Raw genomic sequence first — 16,188 nt, 5'->3', positions numbered from 1 at the left:
CTGGAAATACCATTTGACCCAGCCATCCCATTACTGGGTATATACCCAAAGGACTATAAATCATGCTGCTATAAAGACACATGCACACGTATGTTTATTGCGGCATTATTCTTTCTTTCTTTCTTTCTTTTCTTTCTCTCTCTCTCTCTTTCTCTCTCTCTCTCTGCCCCCCCACTTCTCTCTTTCTTTCTGTCCTTTTTTTTTCTTTTTTTTTTTTCCGAGTCTTGCTCTGTCACCCAGGCTGGAGGGCAGTAGTGCAATCTCAGCTCACTGCAACCTCTGCCTCCCGGGTTCAAGCAGTTCTCCCGCCTCAGCCTCCCAGATAGCTGGGATTACAGGCATGCGCCACCATGCCCAGCTAATTTTTGTATTTTTAGTAGAGACAGCGTTTCACCATGTCAGCCAGGCTGGTCTCAAACTCCTGACCTCAAGTGATCTGCCCACCTGGGCCTCAAAAGGTGCTAGGATTACAAGCCTGAGCCACCGTGCCCAGGCAGTCCAGGTAGATTTCAATGCAAAAAGTATTTTTAGTTATAAAGAGAGACATTTCCAGGCTGGGCATGGTGGCTCACTCCTGTAATCACAGCACTTTCGGAGGCCGAGGCAGGCAGATCACTTGAGGTCAGGAGTTCGAGATCATCCAGGCCAAAATAGTGAAACTCTGTCTTTACTAAAATACAAAAAATTATCCAGGCATGGTGGTGCACACCTGTAGTCCCAGCTACTTGGGAGGCTGAGGCAGGGGAATCACTTGAACCTGGGAGGCGGAGGTTGCAGTGAGCCAAGATGGCGCCACTGCACTCCAGCCTGGTGATAGAGCGAGACTCCGTCTCAAAAAAGAAGAGAGAGAGACATTTCCTAGTAAAGACTAAGTTTCCAGGAAGAAATATATACTTAATAGCATAGGCTTAAAATATGTAAATCAAATGGGACAGAATTAAAATGGGAACTAGATAAATCATCACCCCAATGAGAGATTTAACACACCTGTCTCAGTGAATGATTAAACTACTAGACCAAAAAAGTCAGTAAAAATACAGAAGAGTTGAAAAACAACAAACTTGACCTAAATGACATATATGGATACTGCGCCTGACAACTGTGGGTAGATACACATTCTTTTCAAGTGTACGTGGAACATTTACACAGTTTAAACCTGAAACGGGGAGGAAAAATCGAAGAGCTTAGGGGAGAAATTAGAGCTGGAGATTGGAAATCTCCATTTCCAAAGTCTACTTTCTTTTTCTCACAATTCCATGATTTTTCAGTAGGAGTGGGGTACTGGCCAAGAGGGAAGGTATCCTCCCCCAAGAATATTGATTTTTCTTTTTTCAACTGTATGTAGGCCATGACTAATGGGAATGGCTACCCATGTGTTTACTGTGGACAAAGACAAGAGGCTTCAAACCACCATTGTAGCTGAAGAAAGCTGATACAGGCTCAAATCTTCATCCCAGTCCCTAGCCAATGCATTCTAATTTCTGTCAGTAAAGGGCTCTACTCATTCTCCCAAAGTTGGCTTTGTGCTCCTCTTAGGTCCAACCCTGGCACCTGAGGTGTCAAGAAAATGCTGTCTTCATAACTCTCTGGAGCCTCTTCCTCTCTTGATTCTAAAGGCTACTCCCAGTGTTCTAAAACTACACAGATCTCTCGATGAATTGGCTTTGCTGCTGGGTTCCTCTTTCTTAAAAGTATTTAATCAGCGATTTTCCCAGTGCCCCAGGCATTTCCTGTACGAGTGCTGCTGACTGTTTTACTTCCTACCAGGCTGCCCTCCTCCTCTTGGCATTCACACTTCCAACTTTCAGATGAGCTCTATTAACTCCTGTTCTTCCAGCCTCCGCCTGGCTCAGCCATCTGGGAGCCACACAGGCATTCTTTCCATCCCCCAGCTCATAGATTTCCTTATTGTAGAAGGGCATATGTTTTCAAGTACCTTATCATTCTGGCTCTTTCCCCCCCTTCTCTCCCAGTTCCAAGCCATTGATTGCTTTTCCTCCTTAGTTCATTTTACAGCTGTTGAGAGATTTGTGCTCTTGTGTTGCCTGTTTGCTTTTGTGTCTTTTGTCCCTTATGTCCCAGTCTACTCAAGGATACCCACAGTCACCTAGATACCATTTCTACTCTGTGCTTTTAGTGTCCTGCTTGGGAAATGAGGTGATCACTCATCTTCAGAATGACCTCAAGAAATGCTTTGACATGAGAGATCAGGGCCTGAAGACATTACGCCCCCACCCAAATCATTATTCAAAAGGGTAAAAGATGGAAATTTGCCAAGACAAAGATCACAGTGGTAGTTTAAGAAATGAAAGCTTAGATTTGATTGTCTGTTTTATTTTAAGGGATGTTGTTTTGAGTTTATTTTCTTAGTATTAGGATAGGTCATTCAAAGAGATTGGAACAACCGTGGAAGAACATTCAGATTATTATAGGACTGTGTTTCAGACTGGGAGAGCAGAGGGCCGTTAGCCTCTTCCTGACCCCACCCTGAACTCCCCTGAACTCCCACCCTTGTCCCGAGTATGCCTGTCCCTGACAAGAGACTTTGGTCAGGGACCAAAGTGAGCTTTGTTAGTGAGCATTCAAAGAGGGTAGGAGCTGAGTCCACGAAGTTCACATCATGCCAAGGAATGAATTTCCTCCCAGGGCCACTAGCATTACTTGTGGGTTATCAAGTGTTACTGCTCACACATTCCAGAGCTTCTGGAAAAGCCGTAAGGAAATGGCTTTCAGAAAGCCATTTCTGTCCTAGAGGAGAGAGGTCCTGGATTTCACTGAACCAGAACTTGATGGGTGGTTTTGGTATTCTGTGACCTAGGTAGTGGGGAGCTCCTTCCTTTGGATGTTTCCTTTATGCCCACAGTCGAACCATATCCTAGTTGTACAGCCAAGAAGTATCTTTTCTGTTTAATCTATCTGGAGGAATAGAAGGTAATTGTATCCTCCTTATTTTCATTCTGCCACCCCTACCTTCATCATTTCTTCCTTTCTGCTAAGCACTTTTTATCATCTTTCTTTGTTTCATTTTGGGAGTTTTGTTTTTTTGTTTTCTTTCCTCAGGAAAGCTGAATTATTTCTTACAGAGTCATTTAGTTCTTACTGAAACTTGGGAAGAAAAAGATTATGCAACAGCAGGCATAAGGAAAAACAGAGAACGTTCTTCCCTTCGGGCCCACAGAGCCCACTGGAGGAATTCAGCTACAATCCTGCCTGGGAAGTAGTTTCCAGGACCTTCGCAATTCCACATAGCATCTTTAACATGTTTGAGAGTACGTAAGGAGGCAGCATAGTGCGGCGGAAAGAACACTCAAGTGAGTGTTGAGGGGGCTGGATTCTAATATTAATATTAGCCAACATTTATTGAACAGGCTAGGTGCTAGATTCTGTTTAAAGCACTTTATGTGGATTATCTCACTATTCTTATTATCCTGTTTTACAGATGTGGAAGCTGAAGCATAGAGGGTTTAAATATAATTTACCCAAGGTCATCAGTTGGGGAGTAGAAGTAGGATTCAATTCCTGCTCCAGAGCCTGCATGTTCAGCTCTCTTTTAATACTGCATGTGGTCCTTGATAGGCTACTGACCCTGGAAAAGTCATTTCAACTTTTAGGGCTCATTGGTGAACCATAACCAAAGGGAGCTCATTGTGGCTAACCTCTGATGGAGTTTCCACTTTTAATAATTTATATGATGAAATGCAGCTATATTGTTTAGTTCTTGTCATTATGTGAAAGCATAGTATTTAAACTTTGATCTCATTGATTCAGCAACTGATTATTTTATGGCCACTGTGCACAAAGCAATGGGCTGGGTACCACAGAGGATTCAGAAAAATGCTTAAAAAGTTAAAACCTATCTCTTCCATTAGCTTTAGATGGTTTCATATTGTAGTTGCCTTGAGATTTTTTTAGACTAAGTTTTTCAGATAATTAAACAGGAATCAAATTCAAAAACTATTCATATTCCAGAAGAGGAATCCTGAAACAGGTATTGGGCCTTAGACTAGTCAAGTTTCTGACATTTTCTTTTAAAATATAACTTTTGTCACTAGGATAGTTTATATCCATTAACTCCTGAGTGAAGGAGCTTCTGGTGAAATTGTTTTTTATGGTGCTTACAAGCTCAAGAGATTCTTTAAAAATGGAATGTGACTGCTTTGGGAGTCACTAATACTGAAGCTGGATCATTATAACCTGAAATATCCATTAGTAACTTAGAAAGGCAAACTCAAAGAAAAAGAATTTACTACGTAATAGCTGGATTTTTTGAAATCAGATTTTTTTTTTTTTCTGGCAAGCTAGATTCAATATCTAGCTTGCTGTGGAGTTAGGTTATGGTGTGGAAACCTCTTGGCTGGGAGAGGAAAAAAAATTGATCTTAAACTAAAAAACTAACTTAAGATATTCCATTTCTAGTAATACCTTTGAGATTGGAAGAATTGCATTCTGATGGGCCCGTTAGATTAATGTCCGTCTTTCTCAACAGGTTGTAAACTTTTAAACTTTCTGTTTTGCATTCAGACCACAAGTGCCTGACACTTAATAGATGTTCTATAAATATTTGCTGATGGACTCTTTATTGCTCACTCCCTAAAATCCAGCCATTTCTCCCTTCCCAGCATTCAATAATTGAACCTGCTTTGAAACATCTGATCAGCCACTTCAAGAGGGCAAGTTATTTTAGCTCCTGTCTAAATAAGTTAGTGGGCTCCAGTCCTTAAACCACTATTTTCTTTATTAATTCCTCAAGTACAGACTTTTGTATGTAACCAATCTTTTTAAACCTGTGTATAATGACTCATTAATGAGTTGTAAAATAAATTTAGTGAGTTATGACCAATATAAAAAAATAGAAAAGGCCAGGCACAGTCGCTTGAGAATATAATGCCAGCTACTTTAAGAGGCTGAGGTGGGGGGATCTTTAGGCCAGGAGTTTGAGACCAGCCTGGGGAAACATCACGAGACTCCATATCTAAAAACAATTTTTTAAAAAATTAGCCAAGCATGCCTGTTACCAGCTACTTGGGAAGCTGAGGCAGGAGGATTGTTTGAAGCCAGGAGTTTGAGACCAGCCTGAGCAAACTCAGTGAGATCCCATCTCTACAAAAATTACAAAAATTAACCAGCGTGTTGGTACACATCTGTCGTCCCAGCTACATGGGAAGCTGAGGGAGGAGGATCACGTGACAGTTGAGCCCAAGAGTTCAAGGCTGCAGTGAGCTACGATCAGGCCACTGCATTCTAGCCTGGGCAATAGAGCAAGACCTTGTATCTAAAAAGAAAGAAAGAAAAGAAAAAAAGAAGATAAAAGAATAGGAAATATCATAATGGACAGCACAAAAGTAGAGGTGAAGCCAGCTGGACTTCCTCGGTGGAGTGGGGACTTGGAGAACTTTTCTGTCTAGCTAGAGGATTGTAAATGCACCAATCAGCACTCTGTAAAAACGCACCAATCAGCACTCTGTGTCTAGCTAAAGGATTGTAAATGCACCAATCAGCACTCTTAAGAGATGTAACACTCACTGCGAAGGTCCACAGCTTCATTCTTGAAGTCAGTGAGACCAAGAACCCACCAGAAGGAACCAACTCCAGACACATAAGTACTTTTATTATAGACACATGTTATGCTGTATTGCAATACAAAATGTATTTTTTGAACATCCTAGTCTACCTATCTTCAGAAGGCAAAAGCACCTCTGGTGTCTCTGTTGTGGTATCTCCTAGCCTACCTCTCTATAAAAGTTTTGCAATTAAGTATATTTGTGTTTTATACATCCTTGGGCTTCTCATAGTTTAAGGTCCTAACTGGAGTTCAGTCTTTCTCAGAGCCATCTCATGGTATCCTCACCGATGAATGAATGCTGAATAGAAAGAGCCCTGCTTGCATATATGCAGGTAGTATGGTGGAGGGGAAATCTAGAAGTCATTTCTGAGCTCTGACCTGCTGGATCATCACCCCCTGAACCCCCAGAGCCTCGGCATACAGCCTCACACTGTACCACCTATTTTGGTGGCCCAAGTTAGGTGAGAGAGAGGACCAGACACAGTGCCCACCATCACCTAGCACTGGCCCTGCTACCAAACAGTCATTCCTTTTAGCCCTCTCCTCCCCACCAAAAGCATTTCAGGCAAAGCGCCAGCTCCTGAAATGTGGCCTCTTTGAAGTGGTTAGTGAATGCCCCTGAAACCACCACCTTATGTATGGTGGTGCTTCTGCTGCCAGAGCTTAATACAGGGTCATGTTCCTTTCCTCTGCAATCTGTAACATAAATTCAGTTTTAAACTGGATTTTTTTTTAACAGTTGGTCTCTGAACAATCTTTAGGGTGGGGAGGGGATACTAGTTGTTGTGGGAGAGATATGTGCCCTTGAAAACTGGATTCTTTTTTGGAAAACTGCTGACACAGGCTAAATGGCAGAGAACTAAATGGCCCTACTGTTCCTACCTGCTGACAGGCTCAGCCTTGGGATGGGGCTGAAATGAGCTCTCGCCACATGGCAGAGACATACCTTCCTCTTTTTATTCTTCTTTCTTACAAATAGGGGGTAATTTTGTGCCTGTCAAAAAATATAGCTTTGAAATGTAGATAACCAATTAACAACAGTCCCACCCCCAACTTGGAAAGCACATGAGTGCTGATCTAAATAACTAGAGAATCGGTAACAAGTAACGTCCCTATTGAGAACAGGTCTGAAACCTCTTTCATAATTGGTGTTCTTTGGGAAACGCCAATAGACAAACCCATCCAAGCTCAGGAAATGTACTGATTTAAAGAGGTCTAAGGAAGAGTGACCAGCCCAGTGGCCAGGCTGCCTAGGATCCTTATGTTTCCGTACATATCTGCTGTTACATCCTTTCTGTGAGCAAGGAGGCTTTGGAACATTACAGTCTTGTCTTGGGGAGATGAGATGACACAGTGCATTTCAGTTCTGTTTCCAATGCTGTTGTCTGTTGGAAAAGGAAGCTTTCCTACCCATTTTGTCAGCATACAACTCGTAGGAGCTGTTGCAATCTCATTGTCTTCTGATCAGCCCCTCGGCAGCAGTCAGAGTGGAGGCCAGTGAAACACTCTCTGGCCAAATGGTTGTGGTGAGTTTCAAAATAAGAGATCCCAGCCTGAGCACACTCATCACACTTCCCATCCGATAGAACCAGCATTGTTAACTGTGCCACATCTCTATTCTAAATTTAGGCATCTTTTTTTTTTTTTCCAGGCAAAGATAACTATGCAAACATTTAAGAGAAAAACTTTGTCCAAAGTAATTTTTTCCCCCAACTTCTATTTGGTTTCCTGCAATGTTGAGATGACTCATTCTCTTCCAAGAAATTTTAAAGAAAAGAGATGCAGGCTGTATGTTAGTACACAAAGACTGCTCTGTAAATTCTTTTTCTTCCCTGTCTAGAAACCCCTTGCCTTTTTATAGAGAACGGAAAAGCTCTACAGTCTTCATTGTCATGTACTCGGCCTCATCAGGTTTTGTTGTTCCCAGGAATAAATGTCCCCCTTGTCTTTGGGTGGGGCCCCCTTGTGGCTTACCAGCTCTGTCAACCCCACTGCAGTGGCCAGCACGGAAGCCCTTCCTGGGGCCACGCTTTCCCCCAAAGGCACACAGTTAAGGTTTCTGAAACAGAGAACGAATGGCCTTTTATCATCTGTGGAAGGAGAGACACTGGCAATTTCCTGCCTCTGGCCTAGTGTCAGAATTTCTCCTGATTGCTAGAGGCTGTATTGCACATTTTAAGTGGGCTCGCTACACATGTATTCCCAGCCCAACCCTCAACCAGAGGGAGCAGTAAGTCAGATCACTTCAGCAGCCTGTTCAAATAAACAGGGATAATAGTTGAGTGGTCCTCCCAGCTAATCAGTACATGAAAGGAAACATCTGCCTGGGCTTAATTGCTGTTTTTTTTGGTTACACTTTTCCCTCCTCTTCTTCCCCCATCCCCTACTCTGGGCCTAGGTTATTTAAGTCATGGGTAAGCAACAGGGTAGAGGAATAGGAGCTTTCTCCTTTAACCTCTGCCATTCAAACATAAGGAGGAGTTAAGAAACGATAGGCTGGCAGGGGGAGATGGCCCGGAGGCAGGAGGGCAGGGCGGTGGGAAGTGATACTCATGGTCACTTCCTGACCCTGTTGCTGACTCTGGGGCTCAGAGTGAGTCATGTTGCCTCACTTCACCTCCTTGGGCCTCTGTTGCTTCAGTGGAGCTCAGCTTTCCTCTCAATGGAAAGGACAGGTTGGTATGTGAGATCACAGATGAAAGGCATTCCCTCTTGTGGCTTCTTCCAGCAGTTGAGGTCATTGGATGAGAAACCCTGGAATGGTAAATTTAAGACTGGCAAGATCCCCTGAACCCGTCCATTTTGTAGAGCATCTGGGTCCCCGAGGAGAACTTGCTCATTATCTTCTAGCCAACCAGCCATACACTAAAGGGAGGGATGTTTGAAGCTAATGTGGACTCTAGAAGCCAGGCAGAAGATCATGTAGAATCATAGAATGGCAGAGGTTGGAAAAGACCTTAGAAATGTTTTAGCTGAAGCTTTTCATTTTATAGAAGGGAAAACAGAGGGCCAGAGAGGTTAACCAGGTTGTCCAGAGTTACCTCTTTGGTAATGCAGGAGCCAGGAATAGAAAGAGAATCTTGTGATTGCTAATTTAGGGCTCCTTCCACCCCTTTCCCCACTATCAGACATAAAAATTCATGCTTATTCATGACAGAGGCCACACATAGGTTATATTCCATAATGAATACCTTAATAGAAAAATGGGCAGACAACACCTTAATAAGAAAATGGCAGATTATAAAAGAAAAATGAAAATGACTGATAAACATTTTTAAAAATGCTCAGGCTCATTAGAATCAAAGGATTGCAAATTACAATAGGATACCACATCAAATTGTCAAGACAAAAAAATGTGAAAAACATTCATATATGCTATTGGTGGTATTTTAAATTGGTACCGTTTTTCTCAAAGGCATTTTAGTGGTATAAATGGTAGTCTTTGACCCAGCAATGTTATTTCTAGGAGAAAATAATGAAAGGTGTGTGCATTAGATCATATACAAAGTAATGTGATATAGCATTTTTTATCACAAAAATTTAGAAGCGAAGTAAATGTCCAAGAATGGGAGCTACATCAATAGAACGTATTATAATGCTATAGAAGAATAATACATGTGGAAATGTTTACAACATATGTTTAAGTGAATAAGTTACAAAACAGGATTTATAATGCAATCCCAATTTTGTAAAAATAGAAAAGATTAGAAAAATACATAACAACACTTAGAGTGGTGATTTCTTAGTGGTAGGAATTTAAGAGTTACTTTTGTTTTCTTTTTTGAGGTTTTCTAGTTTCCTTATTATAATAAACATACATTACTTTTGTAATCAGAAAAAAAAGTATTTTTTAAGTAGAGATGTATGTACCTTGAAAAAAAGCAAGATCTTAAATGATCGTGTATCTGACATGAAAGTCCTTCCTTTTTTTGCCTGGGAGCTAGCAGCTATGGTGGGAGGGATGGGAAACAGTATTATAACTTCTGTTAGGATGGCATTTTGATACCCGAATTTCTGGTAGGAAAGATCTAGAAGGAGCTGGCAAAAGATAAAACAAGGGCTTTCCCTCTCAATGACCCATGCTGCCAATCAGTTTTAGCTCTCTTAGGTTTGGCATATAACACTTAGTATAGAAGGTGTGACAATTTCCTTCCTGCTTCCTCCTTTCTTTTCTTTTCTTTTTTTTTTTTTTTTTGAGACAGAGTCTCACTCTTGTCACCCAGGCTGGAGTGCAATGGTGCAATCTCGGCTCCTTGCAACCTCCACCTTCTGGGTTCAAGCGATTCTCCTGCCTCAGCCTCCTGAGTAGCTGGGACTACAGGCGTGTGCCATCAGGCCTGGCTAATTTTTGTATTTTTAGTAGAGACGGGGTTTCACTATGTTGGCCATGCTGGTCTTGAATTCCCGACCTCAGCTGATCCACCCACCTCGGCCTCTCAAAGTGCTGGGATTACAGGTGTGAGCCACCGTGCCCAGCCCTCATTCTTTATTTCTACTGCTCTATGTAGTTAGATGTCAGCCCTGGGTGGCAGCAGCAAAGAACCCAGGAGCCATCACTTCTCAAGATTAACTAGTTGGAGACCCCTTAACATATATTTTCAGCATCTAGTAACAGCTAATCTTGCAGGCAGTCAATATTGAGATGCCGCTGCCTTGTGAGTTTTGGGTAGAAATAAAGCAAGTAAGAAATATAGTTCCATCCTGCTTGGAGTTTTCTATTTAGTTAGGGACTTTGAAGTCCCTGGATGTTTATATACTTTTTCCTATTTCATCCCATTACACATCTTACTTTCCTTTGAAATCTTCTGGAATGCTTGACTGCAAGTATCTGAGAAACCGTGTTCCACCTAACAACAGTTGCTAGGTAGGATGTGGCTTTCAGGCCTGCTCTTTGGGGACCAATAGAAAAACCAAAGGCTACCACCCTTTTTACCTCCACGCAGTTGCCTTTGCTAGGCTATAGAAAGGGCACATTTCATTTTATTAAAACTCTTTGAGTAATCTGACCATAATTGGGTCTGATTGGAGTGGTTATCTGATTTGCTGGGTTAAATAATGGGCCTTAATTGAGTCTGGGTTATTTGTAGAGCCAGTGTGGCTTTTGCCTTCGTTGCTCCCTCCTCTCTCTTCTGTTTCCCAATTAACCTTCATTCCTCTTTCCTTGCAGAGTAAAGAAGTCGGCCAGCAGCTCCAAGATGATTTGATGAAGGTCCTGAACGAGCTCTACTCGGTAAATCAGATGGGTTGCTTGGCTCTTTAACAAGCAGAGGGAAGCAGCATTTGGCAGCTTGCAGCCGTAGTACGTCAGCAACAGAACTGAACTGAGGTTGAGGACAAGTGCATGGTCCCCACTGGGGGTGACCCCACCCATCTCTTTTTTCACACTCGTCTTTTCAAAACGGAATGAGTCAAAAAATACTTCCTCAAAATAAGTTTTCTCCTCAGCTATGCAAGCTCACCCTGGCTTTATTTGGGGCATAATTACTAGAGACCAGCCAAAGTCTAGGTCATTGGCACAATGGACCCCGTTAGCAGCAAACAAGGGACCCTGAACTAATGGCAAGGAATGTAGCCTGCATTGCACTATTAATATGTGCCTGTCGGAAAGGCTTTATTGTTCTAGGTTTTTCATCAGATCTTGGATTGATGTATGGCTTTGAAACTAGAACAAATGCTCTAGAGGGCAGCACAGAGTCCTAAATGCCCCCAGTAAGAGGGACCAGTTTGAGCAGAGAGAGCTTTGCACTGGCGTCCTGGAGTTTTATAAAGCCAAACCTCAGTGACGAGGCAGGCTGCGGGCTTGGAGAAGAGAACACAATCTGTTCTGAGATGACTGGCGCTTCAGGCACATGATGCCTGTGGCTGGTGCGTGTTAATTCATGCGCAGAGAGGTGGTGGTGGTGGTTGTTCCCCAGCCATGTTTTTCTAATTATAATGAAAACAAACACACACTCACACACATACACACCAAGGAAATTCCTGTTGTTATACAGGGAATACTTAAGTTGTACAGCTAATGCCTTTCAGGGGCCCCTTCTCCAGCTTGGATGTGCCAGCCTACTGTGTCATTCTCCAGGGTTTCTCCATCCTGTTTGAAGGTGATACTGATTTCTGATGTTTACTTGCTTATTTGCTGCATTTTTTCTTTTCTTCCTTTTTTTTCTTTTTAATTCACAGAACAGGCAGTGGTGACATGCATGACAGGCATTTGGGATCAGATGTTGCTGATCCAGAAGCCTAGGTGTGGCCATTTTGTCATGGCAACTGTTAAGCAAGTAAATAGGGTAGAGTAGTCATCTGACTTATCTCCAGCGATGTTCAGTTTGTTTTGAATTTCTACTCTGTGACACTTCTGCTCTGAAGCCAAGCATAGATAGATGGTATCTTCCGTTCAACTCCCAAGTTTTCATTTCTCTCAAATGAAGTTAAGAGTTTTTTAAAATAGAAACACATCGATGTGAGCCATTTTCAGACTGGATGGGTTTCCTGAACCTTGTCTTTTTAATGCTTTACTTCTGCTCTTTTAGATCAATTTCTAAGCACCAAGAAGAGCTATTACTCCTTTCTCCTAGCAGAGAATTCCCTAAGATAGAAAATGACACATGTAGTCATTGTACAAATTCTTTTATTTTCCTGTAAGCATCTTGACCCTCTACTATTTGCAGCTGTTTCTGGGGAGGAGTAGTTTGGATAACCAACAAACCTTGCCACTTCTTCAGTGGGACTCAAGGCAGCAGAAGAAGACTACTGTCTAAGGATCTGTTAGCTTTTACCCAGGGTCCTATGTCTCTTCATATGCTGTGCTTTAAAAAAAAAAAATAAGTGAAAGGGCATAAGCTGTGTTCGAGTGAGGAAGAAAACCTTGGAACTTATTTCTCTGGTCTGCAGAGGGCTGAGCTGCTACCTCTGACTGCAGACTTAAGACAGCCCAATATTGGCCAACTAGTTTACTGGCCATAGTGAGGCCATGGTCAACATAGAGCATAACATCTTCCCATTGATGTTCAAACTGAGAATTGCCTGAGTGTGGTATCCCCTGCCATAAGGTGAGCTGGAATACACCTTCATAATCTGTTAAAGGCCAAAAGTAAAATGTGATGTTTTCCTCTAGTAGGCAATGGAAAGAGGGAAAAAAGAGTAGAGGCACTAGGAAGTTTCAGAGAAGTCAAAACATTCTGGTCCAAATGGAGTTTTAAGCAGAGGGAGTTTTACCCCGAGAGGACATTTGGCAATGTCTGAAGACATTTTTGATTGTCACAACTGGAGGAGTAGAAGGTGCTACTGACATCTGATGATCTAGAGGCCAGGGATGCTGCTAAAATCCTACAGTGCACAGGGCAGCCCCCACAACAAAGAATTATCTGACCCACAGTGTCAATATACCAAGATTGAGAAATGCTGGTCTAGTGACTAGAGTCTCCTGAATTAAGCAGCCTAGATTCTACCCTGTCTTGACTACTAGCTGTATGAGCTTGAGGGATACCCCAAACCTCTATGACCTTGGTGTCTGCATACACTCCATGCACTGGTATTTCTATATCCTAGGGGGTGGAGTAGTTGGGTGAGTTATACTTCCTGAAATATTAGGCTATAGCTAAGGATCAAATAGGTTTCCAGAGTCTGTAGGCCATTAGAAAGTTCAGTGAGCCAGGCTCATGCCTGTAATCCCAGCACTTTGGGAGGCTGAGGCAGGCAGATCACGAGGTCAGGAGATCGAGACCATCCTGGCTAACACGGTGAAACCCTGTCTCTACTAAAAATACAAAAAAAATTAGCTGGGCATGGTGGCGGGTGCCTGTAGTCCCAGCTACTGGGGAGGCTGAGGCAGGAGAATGGCGTGAACCTGGGAGGCAGAGCTTGCAGTGAGCCAAGATCGTGCCACTGCACTCCAGCCTGGGCAACAGAGCGAGACTCTGTCTCAAAAAAAAAAAAAAAAGGAAAAGGAAAAAAAGAGAAAGTTCAGAGAATAGCTGGGCACAGTGGCTCATGCCCATAATCCCAGCACTTTGGGAGGCTGAGGTGGGCGGATCATGAGGTCAGGAGATCGAGACCATCCTGGCTAACATGGTGAAAACCCGTCTCTACTAAAAATATATTAAAAACTAGCCGGGCATGGTGGTGGGCGCCTATAGTCCCAGCTACTCAGGAGGCTGAGGCAGGAGAATGGCATGAACCCAGAAGGCAGAGCTTGCAGTGAGCCAAGATCATGCCACTGCACTCCAGCCTGGGGGACAGAGCAAGACTCTGTCTCAAAAAAAAAAAAAAAATAGCACTTCAGAGAATAGAATTATTTCTTCTGGAGATTAAGATAGGTTTAGGACTGGTCTGAATAAGGCACCATGGGATTACAGTGACTAACTGTCCCTCTTTGCCTAGTACTGAAGAGTTTCCTGGGACATGAAATTGTCAGTGCTGAAACTGGAAAAGTTCTAGGTTAAAAAGGGTTAATTGGTCACCTTGCATGGGAGAGTGGTTTTATCAGGTGGGAAGCTGGGACTGTTACATGCTAGCTTTGGGAAGCTGCTTGCTGTATGCACACCTTTGAGGAGTCGAGAAGAGAACAAGGGAGAGTTTCTTAGAAGGAGCTTTCCCATTATTTGCTTGTCAGGAAGGCAGGGAAGGGCCTCTCATTTCAATGACGTTGTAGGCAATAGAAGTTATTTGGGGTCACTGGAAAAAGGAAACCAAGGATATAAGAAACCCACCCAGTTTTTTCATGCCCTTCACATCTGCTCCTAATGCCCATGAATACCTTTTTTTAGGGGACTAGTTATCCAAGGGTTGGTAATTTTAGTACCTTTGAACCTTGATGATCCAAGGAGCAGGACCCAGGTGTTCCCAAATAAAGATGCCTTTGGGCACCGGGCCCAGAATGCCGCCATAAGTGGCCAGCTGCCCCTCTGCACCTTCCTCTTTTCTGCCTGAAGGGCCTTTGATTTCCCTGACTTGGCATTCTGTGCCGGGGCCTGCTTCCCACAGCTGCTATTCAGAGAGCAATCCTAGCGAGCATTCTTCTCCACGTGTTTTCCCCCCATAATGAGCTGGCTTGTATGTGAGCCATGGCATAAGTGGTTTTCATTTTCTGACTGATGCACCGGGAATGCCTTTGAAGTCAGAACACACTGCTTCCCAAAGAACTCTGGGATTCTTTGCCTCAGTTGTACTCAGAGGTCGTGTCTGGAAAAACCCAGCAAACCCCCACAGGAAGGAGTGTACATGGAGGCACTGAAGCCAGTGTGGATTGGCTGAGTATGAAGAGTCAAGGAAGCTCTAGAATTGAGAAAAAAGAGGCTTTGGGACACTTTGGGGCTGTTGTTATTCCAGAGGCCTTATGCTTCTGTACTCCCCCTAAATTTACATCCCCTGGGCTTGGAGCAGCGGCTGTGTGCTGGCAGAGCTACTTCAGACTGGTATTTAGCACCTGTTCCCTTGAAACAATGGCACTTAATAATCCCTCAACTCTGCTTGCCTATTTGACTCTGGCACTAGGCACTAGGGAGACAAGAACAAATAAGAGATGTTTCTGACCTCAAGACGTTTAGTTTTAATAGGGAGAGACAGAAAAGTAAAGCATCAAGTGAAAAATGAAGTGACAAGAACTCATTTACATGTCTGCACAGAGGACAGGGATGAAGTCAGGCTCCTTGAAGAGATACTTGAATTGAATCTTTATTGCCAAGAACTCTTTTCTTGTTCTCTACGTGTTCCCTTTTTTGTTGCATCCAACTTTTGTTTCATGATGCAGTATCGTTTTATTTCTCATTTATCTCTCCAGGGCTATTATGGATATATTGTTTTCAAACTTTTCTTCTCGTTGTATAATATTTCTTCTAAATTGCTAGTTTTGGTCTTGGTCTTTCATATTAGACATTTGCTTTAAATGCCCGGCCATTCTTAGCTGCCTATTCACATTTTAAAGTGAGGCACTAAAAGATTCTATGTCAGCTGTGGCCTTCACAGTAGGGTGTTCTAACTGGGCTGTGTCCTTGTGGAAGCCCCAACTTTAGTATTTCTAGGTCTCTTATCTTGGATGGTCAGATTGCCAACTTTAGTATTTCTAGGTCTCTTATCTTGGATCGTCAGATTGCCGAGAGATCACACTTTTGATCTCCCACTCATGTCTGGGAGCTGAGTTGTGAAGAGGCCTGGACCATCTCAAAATTTAACATAGACTTCAGCTAATCCTCCTGTTGAAGTTCAGTATACCCCTATCCTCAGCTGAACCTTGTATCCCCTAGTCCATGGACCCTCTCTAACAGAATAAACCTCTCATCTAGTCTTCCACTACAATGGGAGAGGGGATCTTGGGGCCTCACTGTTCTCAGACTTCCTTTTTTTTTATTTTTTTGAGACGGAGTCTCACTCTGTTGCCTAGGCTGGAGTGCAGTGGCGCGATCTCGGCTCACTGCAAGCTCCGCCTCCCAGGTTCATGCCATTCTCCTGCCTCAGCCTCCCGAGGAGCTGGAACTACAGGCACCCGCCACCACGCCCAACTAATTTATTTTTGTATTTTTAGTAGAGACGGGGTTTCATCGTGTTAGCCAGGATGGTCTCAATCTCCTGACCTCGTGATCCGCCCGCCTGGGCCTCCCAAAGTGCTGGGATTACAGGCATGAGCCACCACG

At 43.2% G+C, this 16,188-nt stretch overlaps 1 protein-coding gene across 10 annotated transcripts in view; it reads left to right on the top strand.

The window, feature by feature from the left end:
* Positions 1-16,188, top strand: part of SRGAP2 (SLIT-ROBO Rho GTPase activating protein 2) — a 255,698-nt gene that overhangs the window by 163,825 nt on the left and 75,685 nt on the right. For all 10 annotated transcript variants that reach the window (XM_031014226.3, XM_055369873.2, XM_031014224.3 and 7 more), the window contains exon 5: positions 10,731-10,793. In XM_031014226.3, coding sequence (XP_030870086.1) covers positions 10,731-10,793 — 63 coding nt within the window. The remainder of the gene's footprint in view (positions 1-10,730; positions 10,794-16,188) is intronic.

Source organism: Gorilla gorilla, chromosome 1, assembly GCF_029281585.2.
Source record: "Gorilla gorilla gorilla isolate KB3781 chromosome 1, NHGRI_mGorGor1-v2.1_pri, whole genome shotgun sequence".
In the NCBI taxonomy this organism is placed as follows: domain Eukaryota; kingdom Metazoa; phylum Chordata; class Mammalia; order Primates; family Hominidae; genus Gorilla; species Gorilla gorilla.
The sequence above is the reverse complement of the archived record's forward strand: the minus strand, read 5'-3'. Positions and strand labels throughout refer to the sequence as shown.